General features: G+C 46.7%; 2 protein-coding genes across 4 annotated transcripts in view; one reads left to right on the forward strand and one right to left on the reverse strand.

Annotated features, from left to right (window-relative positions):
• tubg1 (tubulin, gamma 1) overlaps positions 1 to 2,802 on the forward strand; it is a 53,523-nt gene extending 50,721 nt beyond the window's left edge. The window contains exon 12 of the mRNA XM_078424419.1: positions 450 to 2,802. Coding sequence (XP_078280545.1) covers positions 450 to 647 — 198 coding nt within the window. The 3' untranslated portion in view covers positions 648 to 2,802. The remainder of the gene's footprint in view (positions 1 to 449) is intronic.
• Positions 2,803 to 6,087: 3,285 nt separating this feature from the next.
• Positions 6,088 to 20,179, reverse strand: plekhh3 (pleckstrin homology, MyTH4 and FERM domain containing H3). Of its 3 annotated transcripts, none has more exons than XM_078424762.1 (6): positions 19,993 to 20,179; positions 16,294 to 16,498; positions 15,146 to 15,273; positions 14,544 to 14,661; positions 8,985 to 9,173; positions 6,088 to 7,504 (listed from the first exon to the last, which is right to left on the reverse strand). In XM_078424762.1, exons 2-6 carry the CDS (start codon positions 16,378 to 16,380, stop codon positions 7,346 to 7,348), a joined length of 681 nt encoding a protein of 226 aa, XP_078280888.1. In that variant the 5' UTR covers positions 16,381 to 16,498; positions 19,993 to 20,179; the 3' UTR covers positions 6,088 to 7,345. The 3 variants fall into 3 exon arrangements, with proteins under 3 accessions (XP_078280888.1, XP_078280887.1, XP_078280886.1); XM_078424761.1 differs by having other exon boundaries at positions 19,900 to 20,179; XM_078424760.1 differs by lacking the exons at positions 14,544 to 14,661; positions 15,146 to 15,273; positions 16,294 to 16,498; positions 19,993 to 20,179 and adding an exon at positions 12,252 to 13,406.
• Positions 20,180 to 20,597: the final 418 nt, after the last annotated feature.

Here is a 20,597-nt window from a genome sequence, read left to right on the forward strand (position 1 = left end):
TCCCAATAAATCAGCCATTCTGGCTTGCTTGACTAACCTTTGAGGTCCTGTCCCAATACTGTACTTTATCATGTATGTATACATTCAAAACAAATGGTGATAACAGTTCAAATCCTGCTGTCTGATACGAGGGATTTGACTGTGTGTTGCTCTTTTCTGGGTATGTCTGTTTCAAGAGATCATGAATAGCTTGTATGTACATTCCAGCCACAAGATTAGAACTGTTGACAAAAGTTTTGGTTGAATGTTATAAAACACCAAATAAAACCTGTCCTGTATAAAATGTTCAGTGTGAAAACAAATATTCAAAGAATATTGAATATCAGAGAATGAAATAAGGGGTTTAATATTAAAGGGTTCTGTACTAAAAAAATTGTGAAACCATTCTGCACCTTAATGTAACACGTGTTTGATTTTATGGAATTAAGGGTTTTCTCTTCATCCCACAGTTGTTTGAAAAAACCAGCAGACAGTATGATAAACTCAGAAAAAGAGAAGCATTCTTAGAACAATTTCGCAAAGAGGACATATTTAAGGAGAGTTTTGACGAACTGGATAATTCCCGGGAGATTGTGCAGCAGTTAATTGATGAATATCATGCTGCAACTCGCCCTGACTACATCTCCTGGGGTACACAGCAGCAGTGATATCAACCACTGCTTGCTAAGGTTTACAGCTGCAGATTCCATTGTTGTATGCTAATAAGTCAACTCTATTACATTTCTATTTATCCTTTGTGAAGTGACTAACTGGAATATGGTGAATGTGCAGGATTGCCGGGCTTCGACCTGGAGGCTCCTGTGGGAAATTAACATCTTTGCTGAATATCACCCCCTGCTCCTTCCCTCAACATGTTTCAAGGAAGATTCCAGGTGACAACTAGTGCTGGAGACATTGGTCAGAAAGTTTAGTTGTATCACTGTGTTGGTTCAGGTCAGTGATTTACCAGCACATCTGTGGATTTTGAGTGCCATGTTGGTGTGAGCCTGGAAAAGCCCCCAATGTATATAGTGAGTTAGTACAGTGTGCTGTGAAACACTTGTGACAACAGGTTATTGACTGGATTCCCACAGTTCTGGAAACACTTCCACTCACAACAGTTTATTGTAAAAAGAAGCATTTTTGGCAAAAGTCTTTCCCCTTCATTTTAGACAATAGGTGCAGGAGGAGGCCATTCGGCCCTTCGAGCCAACACCGCCATTCAATGTGATCATGGCTGATCATTCTCAATCAGTACCCCGTTCCTGCTTTCTCCCCATACCCCCTGACTCCGCTATCCTTAAGAGCTCTATCCAGCTCCCTCTTGAATGCATTCAGAGAATTGGCCTCCACTGCCTTCTGAGGCAGAGAATTCCACAGATTCACAACTCTCTGACTGAAAAAGTTTTTCCTCATCTCAGTTCTAAATGGCCTACCCCTTATTCTTAAACTGTGGCCCCTTGTTCTGGACTCCCCCAACATTGGGAACATGTTTCCTGCCTCTAACGTGTCCAACCCCTTAATAATCTTATACGTTTCGATAAGATCTCCTCTCATCCTTCAATTCAATCCTTCAAAGGCAATTTTAATCCAGAATTGGATGGTTTAATTTGTAAATTTTGTCCAGCTGTAGTATCTGGCCTTGCACTGGGGGATGAGCAAGGCAACAGGTTGCATCCATTGTCTGCTATTGTAACTATTTGCCTGCTTGAACACGATCAGTAGATGTTGCTTCTCCTGCGATGTCCAATACCTCTCTGCTCACTTAAGCAAGCACTTACATTAGGAAATGCTTCAGGAAAGTACAATTCTGCTCACTTAGGCTAGTGTTTTACTATGGTTACAATTTTTGGGTTTGCGGGTAGTGTTAAAATGTCTTCATCACCACACCTTCGCATGAAGGCAATTTTAAGATGATTGGTCAGAAGTTTCAGAGATGTTTAGCTTGTGCTTTCAGTATTGAGTGTGTTGAAGTAGCTGGGAACATGATCTGAGGATGTAGAATGCACGATTAAGAGACCTGTTTAACAGCAGCTAATAAAATAGTTTCTCTATTGAATGGTAGTTTTTGCATCTCTTATAAAATGCACATTATTGTCGTGCATTTCAGTTAGTATCTCACAATTTGTTAATGATTGTTTGATTTCATCTTTGTCCATCAGCAATAAATGAAAGTTTACTGATCTCTATTATTGAAAGGACAGGTAGATGGTTAATGTTTAATATTGTCACATGCACTGAGGTGCAGTGAAATGCTTTGTTTTACATGCTATCCAATAGAATCAGATAATAGTACACAGAAATATAATCATACCAGACTCATGTACAGCAGGTAGAGAGAAAAGGAAAGATACTGAGTGCAGAATATAGTTTCCTGCATCATAGTGGACTAATCAGTTAGTTAGTTGGCAATTAGCAGGTGAGTTATCCATGAGGGCAAACTGCCTGAATCCGGGAGGCAGGGCCACAATTGTCAGTACCAGCTTTTCAGTCTTGGTACAGCAGGAGTGCTGCACTCTTGACTTTCTGCGTGCAGACCCCATGCTCTGTTCTCTGAGATCCCGTACTCACCAGCAATCTCCATCAGCCTCATCCAGACCACCTGACTCAGCACCTTGCAGGGACAGATGAGACTCGGAAAGTGATCTGGTTCTGTACAAACATAAATAGTGGATTGGACAGTTCCTCTGTAAATTGCCCAACATGATATTGGGGAATTGCTGTCTTACCCGAGTAGGTTTGTTGCCATTATCTCGATTTCTTGTATGACTCATCACCTGCTAGAGAGAGCTCTTAAGGATGGCGGAGTGCTAGATAGAGCTCTTAAGGATAGCGGTGTCAGGGGGTATGGGGAGAAAGCAGGAACGGGGTACTGATTGAGAATGATCAGCCATGATCACATTGAATGGCGGTGCTGGCTCGAAGGGCCGAATGGCCTCCTCCTGCATCTATTGTCTATTGACTTCATACCTGGGTTGTAAGCTGCCCAAGTGAAATATGAGTTATCCACTTCTGTATGCTACATACCAGGAACAATTTACAGAGGGCAATCCATCTACAAACCGACATGACTTTGGAATGTGGGAGGAAACCGGAGTACCCAGAGGAAACCAATACAATCACATGGAGAACATGCAAACTTCACACGGACAGTTAGGATCAAACCTGGTCTCTGGCACTGAGGCAGCAGCTCTACCACTGCACCTGTATCAGTGCACCTGTACCAGTGCACCTGTACCAGTGCACCTGTTTCTCAGGTAAAGCAACCCTGTCCTTACATCCTCAATCATATTGTCTAGGGACTGTATATTGAGCGGGAGGATGCTAGGGACGGAGTGGGGTTGAATGATGCTTGATGTATGCGCAGCGGTAGAGTTGCTGCTTTACAGCGAATGCAGTGCCGGAGACTCAGGTTCGATCCTGACTACGGGTGCTGCACTGTAAGGAGTTTGTACGTTCTCCCCGTGACCTGCGTGGGTTTTCTCCGAGATCTTCGGTTTCCTCCCACACTCCAAAGACGTACAGGTATGTAGGTTAATTGGCTGGGTAAATGTTTTAAAAAAATTGTCCCTAGTGGGTGTAGGATAGTGTTAATGTATGGGGATCGCTGGGCGGCACGGACTTGGAGGGCCGAAAAGGCCTGTTTCCGGCTGTATATATATGATATGATATGATATACTAGGAGACGGCTTAGTGACCATGTTTCCAGGCACAGTCGACACCTCACCACTACCTCCCAGTGCTGTACACAGACCCTGCATGTCCTGGGGCCTTTGAGGAATATAAAGCAAAGAGGAAAGAACCCAGGCGGGCAATTAGAAGAGCAGGAGAAGGCTTTGGTGTCAAATTAAAGAGGATCCCAAGGCTTTTTATTTATACCGACATATAAAACAAGAGGGTGACTAGGAAGAAGGACCTCTCGAGGATAAAGATATGAATTTGTGCTTGAAGTCTGGCGATGTAGACAAGGCATTAAACAAGCACTTTGCATCTGTTTTCACTAACATGGAGGACAGTGAGGGCAGTGTAGAGAACACTCGTATGCAAGGGCAGTTTGAGATGAAGAAAGCGGAGGTGTTGGGGATCTTGAAGAGCATTAACGTGGATGAATCGCCAGGACGTGAGGGAATCTCCCAGGTTATTGAGGCAAGAGAGGAGATTCCAGGAACCTTGACGAAGACCTTTGCATCTTCTCTAGCCACCGCCGAGCTCCCGGAGGACTGGAGAGGAGCAAATGTTCTTTTATTTAAGTAGGTGAAGTGGAGAGAAACAATGGGACTAAATGGCCGGTGAGCCTCACATCAATCGTAGGGAAGCTATTTGAGAGGATTCTTCGGGATAGGATTTACTCCCACCTGGAAAGATGGTTAAATAGAGACAGTCAGCTTGACTTTGTACGCAGCAGGTCGTGTCTTACTAACTTGATTGAATTGTTCAAGGAGGTGACGAAGGTGATCGCTGAGGGTAAGGCATGGATGGTGTCTACATGGTAAGGCATTTGATGAAGACCCACATACTGGGCTGACCCAGAACATTAAGGTACACGGGGCTTTGTGGTATAGATTCATAACAGGCTTACTGATAGAAGACAGAGGGTTGTGGTGGAAGGATGATATTCAGGCTGGAGGTCTTTGGCCAGTGGAGTCCCGCAGGGACCTGCGCTGGGACCTCTGCTGTTTGTGATATATATAAATGACCTGGACATAAACACAGATGGATTGTTTAGTAAGTTTGCAAATTACACCAAGATTTCAGGAGTCGCGGACTGTGTGTATACCAAGGTATTTAGATCAGCTACAGAAATGGACAGAGATTGTCAGATAGTCCAATCCAAGCAAGTGTGAGGAAATTATACAATTAATGACAAGACTGTTAACAGCATTGATGAGCAGAGAGATGGATAGACTTGGATTGGTTTCTCTGGAATGCCAGAGGTTTTATGCCAGACTTAATACGTATGTAAAATTATGAGAGGCATAGATAGGGGAGACAGAATCCTTTTCCCAGAATTGAAATACCAAATACAAAAGGGCATATCTTTAAGGTGAGAGGGGCAAAGTTTAAAGGAGATATGCTGGGCAAGTATGTTTACACTGAGGGTGGTGAGTGAAGACAAATACAATGGCAGCGTTTCAGAGACTTTTGGATAGGCACATGGATAAGCAAGGGACGAAAGGACATGTATTGTGTACAGGCAGATAAAGAGGTGGTCTTGGCATCATGTTTGGTACAGACATTGCCCTGTGAAGGACCTGTCCTGTGCTGTACCGGTCTATTCCAACAACGCTCTCCCATCAGGGAGACTGACCTGCCGTGCCATGGCTTACTGCATCTATACTCGGGTCACCATTTATTAGAAACTTATCAGGACCATCACATAAGTAGGAGTGCTTGACAAATAGGTCAGTGATTTCACCTCCTGTGCCAACTGTCTTGCCTCTGACACTCCAAAATTTTGGACCATTAAATAGGCACAAGTCAGAATATGGGCGAGATTTGGAGGTCCACCAGTCAGCACTGTGGGTGTATCTTCAACAGAATGACAGCTCAACATTCTTCAGGAATGAGAATTGAATTCTAGCTTGCCACCAATGCACACATTTCAAAAATAAATGTAATGAATAATTAGATTCTAAATAAAAAGTTGCAAAAATTGTAATCAATCTTGTCAATACTTATCTCAGATTGAACCTGAATTAAAAATATCAACAAGCATCTGCATATCTGCAATAATTTGATCAAGTAGCTTTGTAATAAATCAGTGTTAATGATCAAAGTGCTTGACCCTGCTCAGCCTGTGTGCTTCCTGAAGATGAACAAATGTTTGCATGGACATTTGGACATGTCGATTTACTAATATTGTGGGCGCTCGTTTGTGTATAGTGTGTCCATATATTGGATGTTTATAAACCTGGAAGAGGCTGTTGATGTGTCAGGGGGTATGGGGAGAAGGCAGGAACAGGGTACTGATTGTGAATGATCAGCCATGATCACATTGAATGGCGGTGCTGGCTCGAAGGGCCGAATGGCCTCCTCCTGCACCTATTGTCTATTGTCCATGCCCATAAATGTAATGCAGCTAATTTTCTGGTAAAACAGTAAGTTGTTTTAATCTTGAAAACCGTTACATAGTGCAATGGGTGTACATGAAAGAGAAATGAAATGTAGAGAACTAAATTTAAAGAAGCTATTTTGTTATAAAGCAAGTTTACAGTTAGATGGTGCAGTTGTAAAACGAAAGCTGCCAGCAGCTTGGGCTGAGAACTCTACACCTGATGCTGTTCAGATTTGTGCAATATCTCACCAACGGCTCCAGGGAACTTCCTCCTCCTTGTTTTACGTTGATTGTTCAGCTTGTGCCAAATCAAACAAGAAACGAGCTCCTGACTGATTCAGCTCCCTGCCACCACTGATCCTTGAAGTGCTTGCTTGAAGTTCATGTTGCAATGGCAATCTGTGCTACAATGCTTCGGCTTAGAAGAGGAAGATAACATTCCCAGTCTTTTCCTTCTCTGGCAAGGCACTAGATAATGACAATCTAGCCTCAGCCCAATTTAGATTCCACTTGCAAAACATCACCTTGTCCAAAATCGACAGTCAGAGAAAGTAATTCCTTTGTAAACAATAAAACAAAGTGCTGGAGGAACTCAGTGGATCTGGCTACCCAAAATGTCTCTGTCCATTCTGTCCACAGATGCTGCTTGACCCATTGAGTTCCTCCAGCACTTTTCTGTTTACTCACGGTTCCAGCATCTGCGATTTCCTGTGTCACTAATTCCGTTATAATCTCTTAACTACTTTGCAGAGGTTTGGAGCTGGTAACTCTGGTGTTTACAGGTTTTGTCTGCTGGTGAAATGTCAGACACAAATGGTGACCAATGTAGGCGAGGGAATTTCTGCACTGTATCTTCCCATCTGAACAGTTTTGTGGATTAAACCGCCATCTCCCTTTCCCAAGGCTTCTATTTCAGTTCATGGTCATCCAATAATTGAGGTGCATTAGTAGGACAGCCCCACCTGAGAATTAGTGCTTTGGAGAATTGAATTACACATTTAAAAAGTTGTGCTAAATGTCAGATCATGTCTGAAATGCCTGAATCCTGGAGCATCTGTTTACTGTGATCCACAGGGATTTGAATATTTGACAGCCAGCACGATGCATTGAAGAGCGTGGAGACTCCGCCGTCAATCTGTGCCCTGGACATTTGCAGTAGGCAATCCCCTGTAGCAACCCACACAGCTGTTGGGTTAGTGATAAGGCAAGGCTTGCTGCTTAGATACGAAGACCTACTGATGCAATAATAAACAGAATTGACAAAAATCTTGCCAAAAATATCTCTCTTGTACACTTGGTTTCCTGTGCCTGCTAAGGACCAGTCCTCCCTGTGTCTGGTGCATGGTGGGGCTGGACCAGCCAGCTCACCGGCGAGGTGGGTTTTATCTGATAACCACCGGTTCGGGTCCGTGTTCGGGTTCTGACATGGTTGGCACTGTAGATCTTCATTAGCTCAGCAATCTCTTGGACCTAAAGATTAAAAAACAGAGAGCGTAGCAATAGTTCCCAGACTGCCGTGACGACAGACCCGTTGCCCGAGGAGAGGCTGCTGACGGGTCTGTCACTGAAGGAATTTGCAGACGACCCACAGGTTGGTGGTGATGATGGTGAGGGGCAGTCTTGAGGTCTTTATTCGGCAAGGCCTAGAATAGATGAGCTGGGAGACTGGATCAACTTTATAAAACGCTGTAGGAAGGAACTGGTTTAAACCAAAGGTAGACGCAAAAAGCTGGAGTAACTCAGTGGGTCAGACAGCATCTCTGGAGAAAAGGAACAGGTGACGTTTCGGGTCGAGGTGTCTGAAACATAGAAACATAGAAAATAGGTGCAGGAGTAGGCCATTCAGCCCTTCGAGCCTGCACCGCCATTCAATATGATCATGGCTGATCATCTAACTCACCTGCCTTCTCTCCATACCTCCTGATCCCTCTAGCCACAAGGGCCACATCTAACCCCCTCTCAAAATATAGCCAATGAACTGGCCTCAACTACCTTCTGTGGCAGAGAATTCCACAGATTCACCTCTCTCTGTGTGAAAAAAAACTTTCTCATCTTGGTCCTAAAAGACTTCCCCCTTATCCTTAAACTGTGACCCCTGGTTCTGGACTTCCCCAACATCTGGAACAATCTTCCTGCATCTAGCCTGTCCAATCCCTTAAGAATTTTGTAAGTTTCTATAAGATCCCCCCTCAATCTTCTAAATTCCATTGAGTACAAGACGAGTCTATCCAGTCTTTCTTCATATGAAAGTCCTGCCATCCCAGGAATCAATCTGGTGAAGAAGGGTCTCGACCTGAAAGGTCACCCGTTCCTTTTCTCCAGAGCTGCTGTCTGACCCGCTGAGTTACTCCAGCTTTTAGCGTCTCTTTGTATAAAACTGGTTGGGCCACATGGAACACTGTGACCAGTTCTGGTCAGTCGGCAGTGAAAGGGTTCCTGTGTCCCCTCCAGAACTGGTCACCGTTCTCCATGTGAGTCAACCAGTGTTTTATAAAGTTGACCTACCCTTCCTCCCAATGTGATTGGAGGATACAGAGGGATTTCTTTAGTCAGAGGGTGGTGAATCAGAGGACTTTATTGCCACAGACGGGTGTGGAGGCCGTCAATGGATATTTTTAAAGCAGAGATAGATTGATTCTTGATTAGTATGGGTGTCAGGGGTTATGGGGGGAAGGCGGGAGAATTGGAGTTGAGGGAAATATAGATCAACCATGATTGGATGATGGAGTAGACTTGATGGCCTAATTCTTCTCCTATTATGAACATATTACATTTATTCAAGACTAAGTTGAGATTTGGATTAAAGGTGAGTCAAGGATTGTGGAAAAGAGGCATGAAGTGGATCCTTCAGCCTGATGTTTTTGAACAGCAGAGCAGTCGGTGTCTTGCGTGTGTTTCGGTGAAATCTGTCAGAATAGTTGAATTTTTAAGTAGCAATTGGGCACAATACCTTACAAGATTCGAGCAAAAGGTGCCTTTTACTTAGAGTAATTTTGAATGTGTTCTTATCTGTTGCTTCAAACGATGACATCTGCTGGTAATCAAAACTCTCCACGGACTCTGTCTCTCCCTGTTTGTACAGACTCACACCCTTCGTTCCGATCGCTAGCCACCGAGGCTCTGGGCATCCAGCACAACTCTGCAAGCAGTTGGAGCAGGATATCACAATCGTGTGCGTATGGCCGCATCGTATACAGTAGAACATTAACAGCAGACCAAAGCTAACATTCTCATGGGGAATTCCTGCAGGTGCTATTGAGGCAGGTCTGGCTTGGAATTCAGTTAAGGTGACGGGATGTAAGTGGACGGTCAAGGAGGAGAAAAACCAAGCAGGAAACACAAGTTAGAAAATTACTAAATAAATCAGCAAAGGTAAGGAGTAAACAAATAAAGCACAGGAAATTGTTAAAAGGACAAAATAAAAAATATATATGTACATCACATTCACAACAAGCAGAAAAGATTGTGGTGCTATTCACACAACTGACAGTATGGTGGTGAGGTGGAGACTCACAATATTTAGAAATAGCAGGGTCGGCTTGCACTGGGAACTTGGGACTTTTAGTATCAATGTATACGGAAAAAACAGTGGCTACAAGGAAAAATTAAAGATATTGATAATTCAAGATGGAGTGTTTATAAAGTTACTAGAATTGAAGTTTGTAAGAAGATTAGAGTTCGGCAGAGGACCAAGATAGTTTATTATTGTCACGTGTATTGAGCTACAGTGAAAAGCTTTTTTGTGGTGCGCTATCCACTCAGCAGAAAGATTATACATGATTACAATCATGACAGAACATCATAGTGAGCTGTGGGAAACAACGAGAGACTGGAAGAGCTTCACAAATACAGTAGAGAGGAAACAATTGGAGGGGAAATGGGGATCTCACAGACAGATTATTAACAGGAACAAGAAAGCAGACACATTGTTTGTGTCTGTCTTCACTGAAGATGACAAAAAACCTGCCAAGTAATGGAAGTGGTGGAAGAACTGAAGGAAATGAGTGTCGGTAAACTGACATTCAACATCCCAGAGATTTAAAAGAGGTTCCCATGGAGACAGTGATATTGGTTATCACCTTTCAAACTTCAACCGATTCTGGAATGGATCCACAATGGGGAATCAATTGGCTTGGAGACAGAAGGCCGAGGGTGGACGGATATTTCCTGAATGAAAGTCTATGAACAATTGTATCGAACGAAGAACAGGATAGCACAGGAACCCTTCGGCCCACAATGTTTGTGCTGAACATGACATCAAGTTAAACTGATCTCATTTGCCTGCACATGATCCTCATCCCTCTGTTCTGTGCACTTCCTTGTGCCTGTCTAAAAGTTTCTTAAACACCACTGAGGTAACTGCCCCACCACCCCTGGCAGCACGTTCCAGGCCTCCACCACTCTGTGTAAAAAGAGATCTTGCCCCACGCTTCTCCATTAAACTTTCCCCCTCTCATCTTATAGCAATGCTCTCTAATGGTGGACATTTCCACACTGGGGAAATAGTTCTGTCTGTCCCCCAATCTGTGCCTCTGTACCGCAGGAATTGGTGCTGGACCGGTTTGCGATCTATATTGCTGGATGTGAGTGCAGGAGGAATGATGAATAGGTTTTGGGTTTGCATGTGGAGGACAGTGAGGAAGGTTGTCTCAGGCTACCACAGGATATCAATCAGATGGGAAGTTGGACAAAGTGTTGACAAATGGGATTTGATAATTGTTACACTACTTTCAGCAAAGTAGTCACAGCACCGAAACAGCCTCTTGGCCCAACTTGCTAAATGTCCCATCTACACTAGTTCCACCTACCTGCGTTTGGCTCATATCTCTCTAAACGTTTCATATCCATGTATCTGTCTAAATGTATTTTAACTGTTGATATAGTATCTGCCTCCTCTGGCAACTAGCTCCATACACCCACCACCCTCTGTGTGGAAAAGGTGCCCCTCAGGTTCCTACTAAATCTTTCTTCCCTCACCTTAAACCTATGTCCTCTTGTTCTTGATTCCCCTACTCTGTGCATTCACTCTATCCATTCCCCTCATAGACAATAGACAATAGACAATAGGTGCAGGAGTAGGCCATTCAGCCCTTCGAGCCAGCACCGCCATTCAATGCGATCATGGCTGATCACTCTCAATCAGTACCCCGTTCCTGCCTTCTCCCCATACCCCCTCACTCCGCTATCCTTAAGAGCTCTATCCAGCTCTCTCTTGAAAGCATCCAACGAACTGGCCTCCACTGCCTTCTGAGGCAGAGAATTCCACACCTTCACCACCCTCTGACTGAAAAAGTTCTTCCTCATCTCCGTTCTAAATGGCCTACCCCTTATTCTCAAACTGTGGCCCCTTGTTCTGGACTCCCCCAACATTGGGAACATGTTATCTGCCTCTAATGTGTCCAATCCCCTAATTATCTTATATGTTTCAATAAGATCCCCCCTCATCCTTCTAAATTCCAGTGTATACAAGCCCAATCGCTCCAGCCTTTCAACATACGACAGTCCCGCCATTCCGGGAATTAACCTAGTGAACCTACGCTGCACGCCCTCCATAGCAAGAATATCCTTCCTCAAATTTGGAGACCAAAACTGCACACAGTACTCCAGGTGCGGTCTCACCAGGGCCCGGTACAACTGTAGAAGGACCTCTTTGCTCCTATACTCAACTCCTCTTGTTACGAAGGCCAACATTCCATTGGCTTTCTTCACTGCCTGCTGAACCTGCATGCTTCCTTTCATTGACTGATGCACTAGGACACCCAGATCTCGTTGAACTCCCCCTCCTCCTAACTTGACACCATTCAGATAATAATCTGCCTTTCTATTCTTACTTCCAAAGTGAATAACCTCACACTTACCTACATTAAACTGCATCTGCCATGTATCCGCCCACTCACACAACCTGTCCAAGTCACCCTGCAGCCTTATTGCATCTTCCTCACAATTCACACTACCCCCCAACTTAGTATCATCTGCAAATTTGCTAATGGTACTTTTAATCCCTTCGTCTAAGTCATTAATGTATATCGTAAATAGCTGGGGTCCCAGCACCGATGTTATACACCTCTATAAAATTACCCCTCATCCTTCTGCACTCCAAGCAATAAAGTCCCAGCCTGCTCAACCTCTCCCTGTAGCTCAGGCCCTCGAGTCCCAGCAACTCTGCACAAACCTTCAGCATAGACATTAGTGAAGCTGTAGGAGGGGGTGAACTCACCGTGGTCGCCCTCACTTGGAAGATCGTGGCTCCGTAGCCTCCCCACTGGCGCACGATGCCCAGGAAGGTGGCAATGGCGTCCGTGCGGTTCATGCCCCTCAGCCGCTGCCAGCGCTCGGCAATGTTGCCCAGAGCCGTCGCCTCATCCTCTTCCCGCTGCCGCTCCTGTTTGTGGCCTGCCCCCGGTCCCTGGGCCCCTGGCCATAGGGCCCCCAGCCCCCGGGGCCACAGTACGGGCAGTAGGCGGCTCCACTCTGGGCCCCGGGCTACTGGCAGAGGGCTGACCGGGAGCATCTGGTGGAGTGCAGGCAGTGACTGGAAGCTGAAGCTGCCAGCAGTGGCCTGGAGCCTCAGGGCAGCCAGTGTGAGCAACGTGTCAGTGGATGCAGGAAGGCAGCCGCCGACAACCATCTGGTGGGCCTGAACAGACAGAGCAAGAATCCGGATCTGCCAGTCTGGACCAGCGGTCCGAGAGTCCAGCTTGTCCGGATCAGCGGTCCGAGAGTCCACTAGTCCGGATCATCCGTCTGCTCACAGTGTGCGGACCGCTGGGCTACACAGCAGCCTTGCCCAGGCATCTGTCACTGGGACCCGATCAAGAGCACCCTAGCTAGGATGGGCAGGACTGGGGCAAGTGGTGGGTGGAGCATTGGGGTTGGGGGGCGAGATGACGGATGTGAGGGTTGACCCTCTGTGTGAACAACCTGCCTCTCAGATCTCCCTTGTCACCTTAAACTCATGCCCTCGAGTTCTAGACTCCCCTGCCCAGGCAGGAAGGATTTGATGATCTATCCTATAATTTTATAAACTATAAAATCACTCCTTGGCCTCTTACGCTCCAGTGGGAATAACCCAAGCCTGTCTGATCTCTCCTTAGAACTGCAGAACTCCATTCCAGAAATCGGCCCAGAGAATCTCATCTGTAGTCTCCTTGCATTACCATGTCACCTGGATTATATTCCATCTGCTACCACTTTGTCCAACTCTGACTGACATGTGTCCCACTGCACCCCTCAACAAACTTCAGCACCGCCATTTTTTATGTTGTCTCCAAATTTAACAAATCAAACTACAGACAGTCTCCTGCCTCGATGATCCAACCTCCTATATAGTCCACCAGTAGTTACAGATTTCCAGTCAGCAGAACCACCATCTATCACTACCACCATCTGTCTTGACCCGAAACGTCACCCATTCCTTCTCTCCCGAGATGCTGCCTGACCTGCTGAGTTACTCCAGCATTTTGTGAATAAATCGATTTGTACCAGCACCTGCAGTTATTTTCTTATACCATCTATCACTACCCTCTGCCTCCAATCATCAAACCAAATTTGGGTCCAACCCAGATAGACACAAAATGCTGGAGTAACTCAGCAGGACAGGCAGCATCTCTGGAGAGAAGGAATGGGTGATGTTTCGGGTCAAGACCCTTCCTCACACCTTGTATCCCATGTGCTTTACCCTTCTGGAGCAGCCTATCATGAACCTGATTGAATTTTTCTCACAAACCTGATTGAATTTTTTGAGGAGGTAACCAAGGAGATTGAGGAAGTCAGGCCAGTTGATATTGTCTAAACCGACCTTAGACCTGAAACCAGAGGGCACGGAGTTTTTCAGAGTGGTCAATATTTGGATGGAGCTACCAAAGGAAGTAGAGGTTTTGTGTAGGATGGAACTGCAAATGTTGGTTTACACTGAAGATAAACAGCTTTAGCTGCTCGGCGGGACAGGTGACACCTCTGAAGAACATGGATAGGTGACGTTTCGCAGAGTGCCAGAGCTTCTCAGCGGGACAGGCAGCATCTCTGAAAGTATTGGACAGGTTCATGGACAGGAGAGGTTGAGCAGATTGTGGGACAATGCAGGCAAATGGGACTAGCAGTGATGGGCATCCTGGCATGGGCATCCTGGCATGGGCATCCTGGCATGGGCATTGGGCTGAAGGGCCTTCTCTGTGGTCTAGACCTCCAACAATGCTATTGTCCACTCTTGCCCATTGGAATTGGCCGTTACCAGGACCTTCCATGGCACAGGGTATATTTGCTAAGCACAAGCCCATGCCTGAGTGTTACGGTAACAATCACTGGCATGTTAAAGGTTGTGCTTCCTTTGGCTAGGCAAGGCCATTCTTGTTCACCTGCATTTAATGTAATGTCGGTCTAGACTTGTGTCAAGTACACTATGGACAACCTTTGCCCTGTTGATATCCCTTTGTGAGGAATTAGTATGGAGAAGCAGGGAGTTGGGAACAGACCCTGGTCAGTTAACTAGTGATGGGATGGGAAAACCAACCTTCTCAAAGACAAGGCTGAGCTCTATGTTGCTCTGGGGAGCATCGGAATCCAGGATGCAGAGAATTCTGAAGTAAAATCTCCACTGAGAGTCCGGATCATCCACGTACGTGGAGAATCTGGAAAACAAACATACAGAACTTCCAACTGCCCTGTGGCTCCCAGTACAGGTAGCTCCTCCAACACGGCACTCGTTGTGGGGAGCATTGTTTGCATTTTCACTACTTTACAATTTGGGACTTTCTGTGATGATATTTTTGTTGACATTCCCGGCCACAGCCAATCACCCACCGTCCGCCCTCCCCCCCCCCCCCCCCCCCCCCACTCCCACCCTAGCCCTCCCCCCACTCCCTCTCATCCTCGCCCTCTCCCCCCACCACCCCCCACCTCCCCATTCGCTCCCTCCTACAATCCCAGTGCTTCAGCAATGGCCTCCTCCTGCACCTATTGTCTATTGTCAGCCAGCTGCCAACAAACCTATTCTAATTCCCACTGCTCATGGGAGGTTCACATCTAACCTGCTGACTCAGCAGTGACCGCCTCCCCGAGCACTGATCTACAACACTCCCCAGCACCTTCTCCAGGACCTTCTCCATTTCAGACCTGGCTATGATGTCAGCAATGACCATGCCTTCGGCCAGTGGCCACTCCTCGCCCCGACTCTCTGCAAAGAGACCAAAGTGGTTCCGACTTTTCTGTAGGTCGAGTTTCAAGAGTAAACTCCTGGTAACCTGCGGAGCATGAAGAGCGGGTGTTGATGGTTGTACAGCACAACACTTCCCTGAGATGATAAAACATTTGCTCATTTTAACTTTTGTTTTACTTTTGACATGTACCTTAAACTAAATCAAAAGCCTTCATTTCAACAAAAAACCTCAATGGCTGATCTGTTTTTAAAGCAGATATTTCTACACTTCTGTCCCAGGGTTTGGTTATTGTGAGTTCCCAGCCTGGTCAGGGGACAGACACATGTTGACAGTACAGAAACTCCACTCTCGCAACCCTCCTCCGGGCTGAATGTAATGTTTATCTACACAAACCTCATCTTCGCGCACTGGCCCGTATCCTGCCAGTACCTGCTATGTACCTGTCCAAATTATACCTGCCTCTGCCACTTCCTCTAGCAGCTTGTTCCATTTACCACCACCATCTGTGTGGAAAACCTGCTCCTCACGACCTCTGTTACTGCCCTCACCGTAAATCTACGCCTACAACGGGAAAACGACTCAGACTATCTACCCTATTTCTTCTTTTCATTGTTTTATAAACCTACATAATGTCACCCTTTTGACTGCTGAGCCAAGAATGCCAACTTGGTTAGCATGGTCAAGGTGAGCTGAAGGGCCTGTTTCCATGCTATGCAGCTCCATGACTATATGATCCTTACCCTCCTGTGGGAACAATCCAACCTCTCTCCCTGTAACTAAAGCCACACTTCACCGGTGCTCTGTGCTGCCCTGTGACCAGAACAGTGCACAGTTCTCCATGCGGACTGGCCAATGCCTTGTGTCTGAAGGGGCATGTCCTTATGTTAAGGAGGGTGGGTCTGCTTTACTGGAGTGCAGGAGGCCATTTGGCCCATCGTATCCATGCCAGCTCTGGACCAGAGGAGCTCATCCACTTCCTGCCTCCCTCACAACACTGGGAGGAAGACTCCATCACCGCCTCGTTCCCCGAGACATGGCAACATCGTGCTCATTGATTGGTGAATGCTGTTGCTAGGGCACAGGTTATACCTGCTGACCTCTCACCTCTCCAGCCGTGGTGTGGGAGCCGACAGTCACCTTGACCCTGGAGCCAGCGTAGTGGACGACACAGGTCATCTGTTGCCACTGCATCAGGAGCCCAATCTCCTGGGACGACGGCACAAATAACCTGGCCCTGGCTTTGCCCAGCGACCCCGCGATTAACTCTGCATATCTTTCGGCTTCGGTCCCTGGGAACTGCTGCTGGGTCCTGACAGAAACATCGAAGGAAGGAAACATAACCACCAGCCCAGGAGAACAAGACTCCATTAACCCACCTCACCAAGGACAGCATTCCACCCATCTCAGAAGGACAAGACTCACCAAGGACAGGACTATCCATCCCACATCAGCCCAGGACAGGACTATCCAGCCCAAGGCAGGACTATCCAGCCCACATCAGGTTTATCCAGCCCACATCAGGACTACCCAGCCCACATCAGGACTATCCATCCCACATCAGCCCAGGACAGGACTATCCAGCCCAGGACAAGACTATCCAGCCCACATCAGCCCAGGACAGGACTATCCAGCCCAAGGCAGGACTATCCAGCCCAGGACAAGACTATCCAGCCCACATCAGCCCAGGACAGGACTATCCAGCCCAGGACAGCCCAGGACAAGACTATCCAGCCCACATCAGGCCATGGCAGGACCATCTATCCCACCACAGGTGAGGAGAAGGTTCTCTCCGAGACACTGTTAAACATTCCTCAACCTGTTCCTGCCATGGAAGCACCAGCTCGGTCATTGGTAAAATGGAAAGGATGTTCAGTAATCAGTCAGTGTGGGGCATCTTTTCCAGGTCAGACCGGCATCGTTTACACAACCGGAATGCCAAGGCCGTTGAATCCGACAGGGCCCCTTGGATGGAAGCAGCCAGTGGACGAGGGCAAGCGGGACAGTACTAGCGGAGGGGCTGGGCAACTCTGCAGGGTTATAGACAATAGACAATAGGTGCAGGAGGAGGTCATTCGGCCCTTCGAGCCAGCACCGCCATTCAATGTGATCATGGCTGATCATTCTCAATCAGTACCCCGTTCCTGCCTTTTCCCCATAACCCCTGAATCCGATATCCTTAAGAGCTCTATCCAGCTCTCTCTTGAATGCATTCAGAGAATTGGCCTCCACTGCCTTCTGAGGCAGAGAATTCCACAGATTCACAACTCTCTGACTGAAAAGGTTTTTCCTCATCTCAGTTCTAAATGGCCTACCCCTTATTCTTAAACTGTGGCCCCTTGTTCTGGACTCCCCCAACATTGGGAACATGTTTCCTGCCTCTAACGTGTCCAACCCCTTAACAATCTTATACGTTTCGATAAGATCTCCTCTCATCCTTCTAAATCCCAGTGTATACAAGCCTAGTCGCTCCAGTCTTTCAACATATGAAAGTCCCGCCATTCCGGGAATTAACCTAGTAAATCTACGCTGCACGCCCTCAATAGTAAGAATATTCTTCCTCAAATTTGGAGACCAAAACTGCACACAGTATTCCAGGTGCGGTCTCACTAGGGCCCTGTACAACTGCAGAAGGACCTCTTTGCTCCTATACTCAACTCCTCTTGTTATGAAGGCCAACATTCCATTGGCTTTCTTCACTGCCTGCTGTACCTGCATGCTTCCTTTCAGTGACTGATGCACTAGGACACCCAGATCTCGTTGTACGTCCGCTGTTCCTAACTTGACACCATTCAGATAATACTCTGCCTTCCTATTCTTACCACCAAAGTGGATAACCTCACACTTATCCACATTAAACTGCATCTGCCAAGCATCCGCCCACTCACACAACCTGTCCAAGTCACCCTGCAACCTCATAGCATCTTCCTCACAGTCCACACTACCACCCAGTGTTGTATCATCTGCAAATTTGCTAATGGTACTTTTAATCCCTTCATCCAAGTCATTAATGTATATTGTAAATAGCTGCGGTCCCAGCACCGAGCCTTGCGGTACCCCACTAGTCACTGCCTGTCATTCTGAAAGGGACCCATTTATCCCCACTCTTTGCTTTCTGTCTGTCAAACAATTTTCTATCCATGTCAGTACCCTACCTCCAATACCATGTGCTCTAATTTTGCCCACTAATCTCCTATGTGGAACCTTGTCAAAGGCTTTCTGAAAGTCAAGGTACACCACATCCACCGGCTCTCCCCTGTCAATTTTCCTGGTTACATCCTCAAAGAATTCCAGAAGATTAGTCAAGCATGATTTCCCCTTCGTAAATCCATGCTGACTCAGAACAATCCTGTTACTACTATCCAAATGCTCCACAATTTCGTCTTTTATCATTGACCCCAGCATATTCCCCACCACTGATGTCAGACTAACTGGTCTATAATTTCCCATTTTCTCTCTCCCTCCTTTCTTTAAAAGTGGGACAACATTAGCTACCCTCCAATCCACAGGAACTGATCCTGAATCTATAGAGCATTGGAAAGTGATCACCAATGCGTCCACAATTTCTAGCACCACCTCCTTAAGTACTCTGGGATGCAGACCATCAGGCCCTGGGGATTTATCAGCCTTCAGCCCCATCAGTCTACCCAACATCATTTCCTGCCTAATGTGGATTTCCTTCAGTTCCTCCGTCACCCTAGGATCTCTGGCCACTAGAACATCTGGGAGATTGCTTGTATCTTCCTTAGTGAAGACAGATCCAAAGTACCGGTTCAACTCGTCTGCCATTTCCTTGTTTCACATAATAAATTCCCCCGCTTCTGTCTTCAAGGGACCCACATTTGCCTTGACTATTTTTTTCCTCTTCACATACCTAAAAAAGCATTTACTATCCTCCTTTATATTATTGGCTAGTTTACCCTCGTACCTCATCTTTTCTCCCCGTATTGCCTTCTTAGTCATCTTCTGTTGCTCTTTAAAAGAGTCCCAATCCTCTGGCTTCCCACTCTTCTTTGCTTTGTTATACTTCTTCTCTTTTATTTTTATGCTGTCCTTGACTTCCCTTGTCAGCCACAGGTGTCTCTTACTCCCCTTGGAATCTTTCCTCCTCTTTGGGTTAAATTGATCCTGCAACTTCTGCATTATTCCCAGGAATACCTGCCATTGCTGTTCTACCGTCTTCCCTGCTAGGGCCTCCTTCCAGTCAATTCTGGCCAGCTCATGCCTCATGCCTCTGTAATCCCCTTTGCTATACTGTAATATAGTATTACAGTACAGCAAAGTTACAGGTTCCCACGTTAGATTATGGTGGGTGTTTACACAGAGAGCTGTCAGAGAGAGGGCTTCAGACAGGTAAAATAACAGCAGTTAATTGGTCAGATGCATGTAAGGGAAAGGTTTAGAGGGAAATGGGACTAGCTAATGTGGTCATATTGGTTGGCAAGAACAGGTTGGGCCGAAGGGCGTGTTTGGGTGCATTATTACTTTACGACTCTCTACCCTTCTCTAGCATAAGTGCGAAGGAAATTTCAGAACCCGCTCAATTCCTCTGCACATTGACAAGCATTCTCGTAAAACACGGACAGAATGATTTAAATTCCCTTTTCTTCATCTCTCAGGGATATCTCTCACCCCCTTCCTGCCCCCCCCCCCCCCCCGTGTATTCTCCATTCCCCCTTGAGGGAAGGGGAGCTCGAGCTGATCCAGTCTCACCGTCTGACGTGGAACCTCAGGAAGGGGAGGATGGTGGAGCTGGGGAGAAGGTAATGACCATGCAGGTGAGGAGCTGCCAGTTCCTCAGGTCACCTGCATTTGCCGGGTGCGGGGGGCTGTTTGTCTGTTTGATCAGCTGGCAGTACATCTCATCGCGGAGGGGCTGCAGATCCAGCCCAGTCTGCAGGATGCCCTGCATTAGTGCGACTGCATCTCGTCCCGTCTCAAGCTGCAGCAATGCATTGAAGACCTTGAGGGCTTCGTCCTGAAGCGTTGTGTATCCTCACAAACTCTTGACTGGGAAAAAGAACAATGTCTAGGTGTAAGCAAGAGGCAGTCGGTACATGTGGCAATAATAAACTAAACTACACAGTCACTCCTGTGTCCACAGCGTCTCAACCCACAACCTCACCATTAGTGTATTTGCACAGCAAGTGCCCATGTCACGATGAACACAAGACCTGTGCGTGTGCCACACGGTTCACGGTTTCACTGAACATGCATCACCAAGGCTTGCTGGTTCTCTCGGTTGCTCCCAAAATGTCACCTATCCATGTTCTCCAGAGATGCTGCCTGACCCACTGAGTTACTCCAGCACTCTGTGAAACGTCACCTATCCATGTTCTCCACAGATGCTGCCTGACCCGCTGAGTTACTCCAGCACTCTGTGTCCATCTTCTATCTGCGCCTCACCGTTA

This window comes from Rhinoraja longicauda, chromosome 29 (genome assembly GCF_053455715.1).
Source record: "Rhinoraja longicauda isolate Sanriku21f chromosome 29, sRhiLon1.1, whole genome shotgun sequence".
Classification (NCBI taxonomy): Eukaryota; Metazoa; Chordata; class Chondrichthyes; order Rajiformes; family Arhynchobatidae; genus Rhinoraja; species Rhinoraja longicauda.

Coding starts and splice junctions, on each gene's coding strand:
- plekhh3 (XM_078424760.1), bottom strand. CDS start 12,662: ATGGTTGTCGGCGGCTGCCTTCCTGCATCCACTGACACGTTGCTCACA. Junction 9,174..12,251: donor TCCAAGTGAGGGCGACCACG/GTGAGTTCACCC, acceptor AACTGCTTGCAG/AGTTGTGCTGGATGCCCAGA. Junction 7,505..8,984: donor TTTTGCTCGAATCTTGTAAG/GTATTGTGCCCA, acceptor TTTAATCTTTAG/GTCCAAGAGATTGCTGAGCT.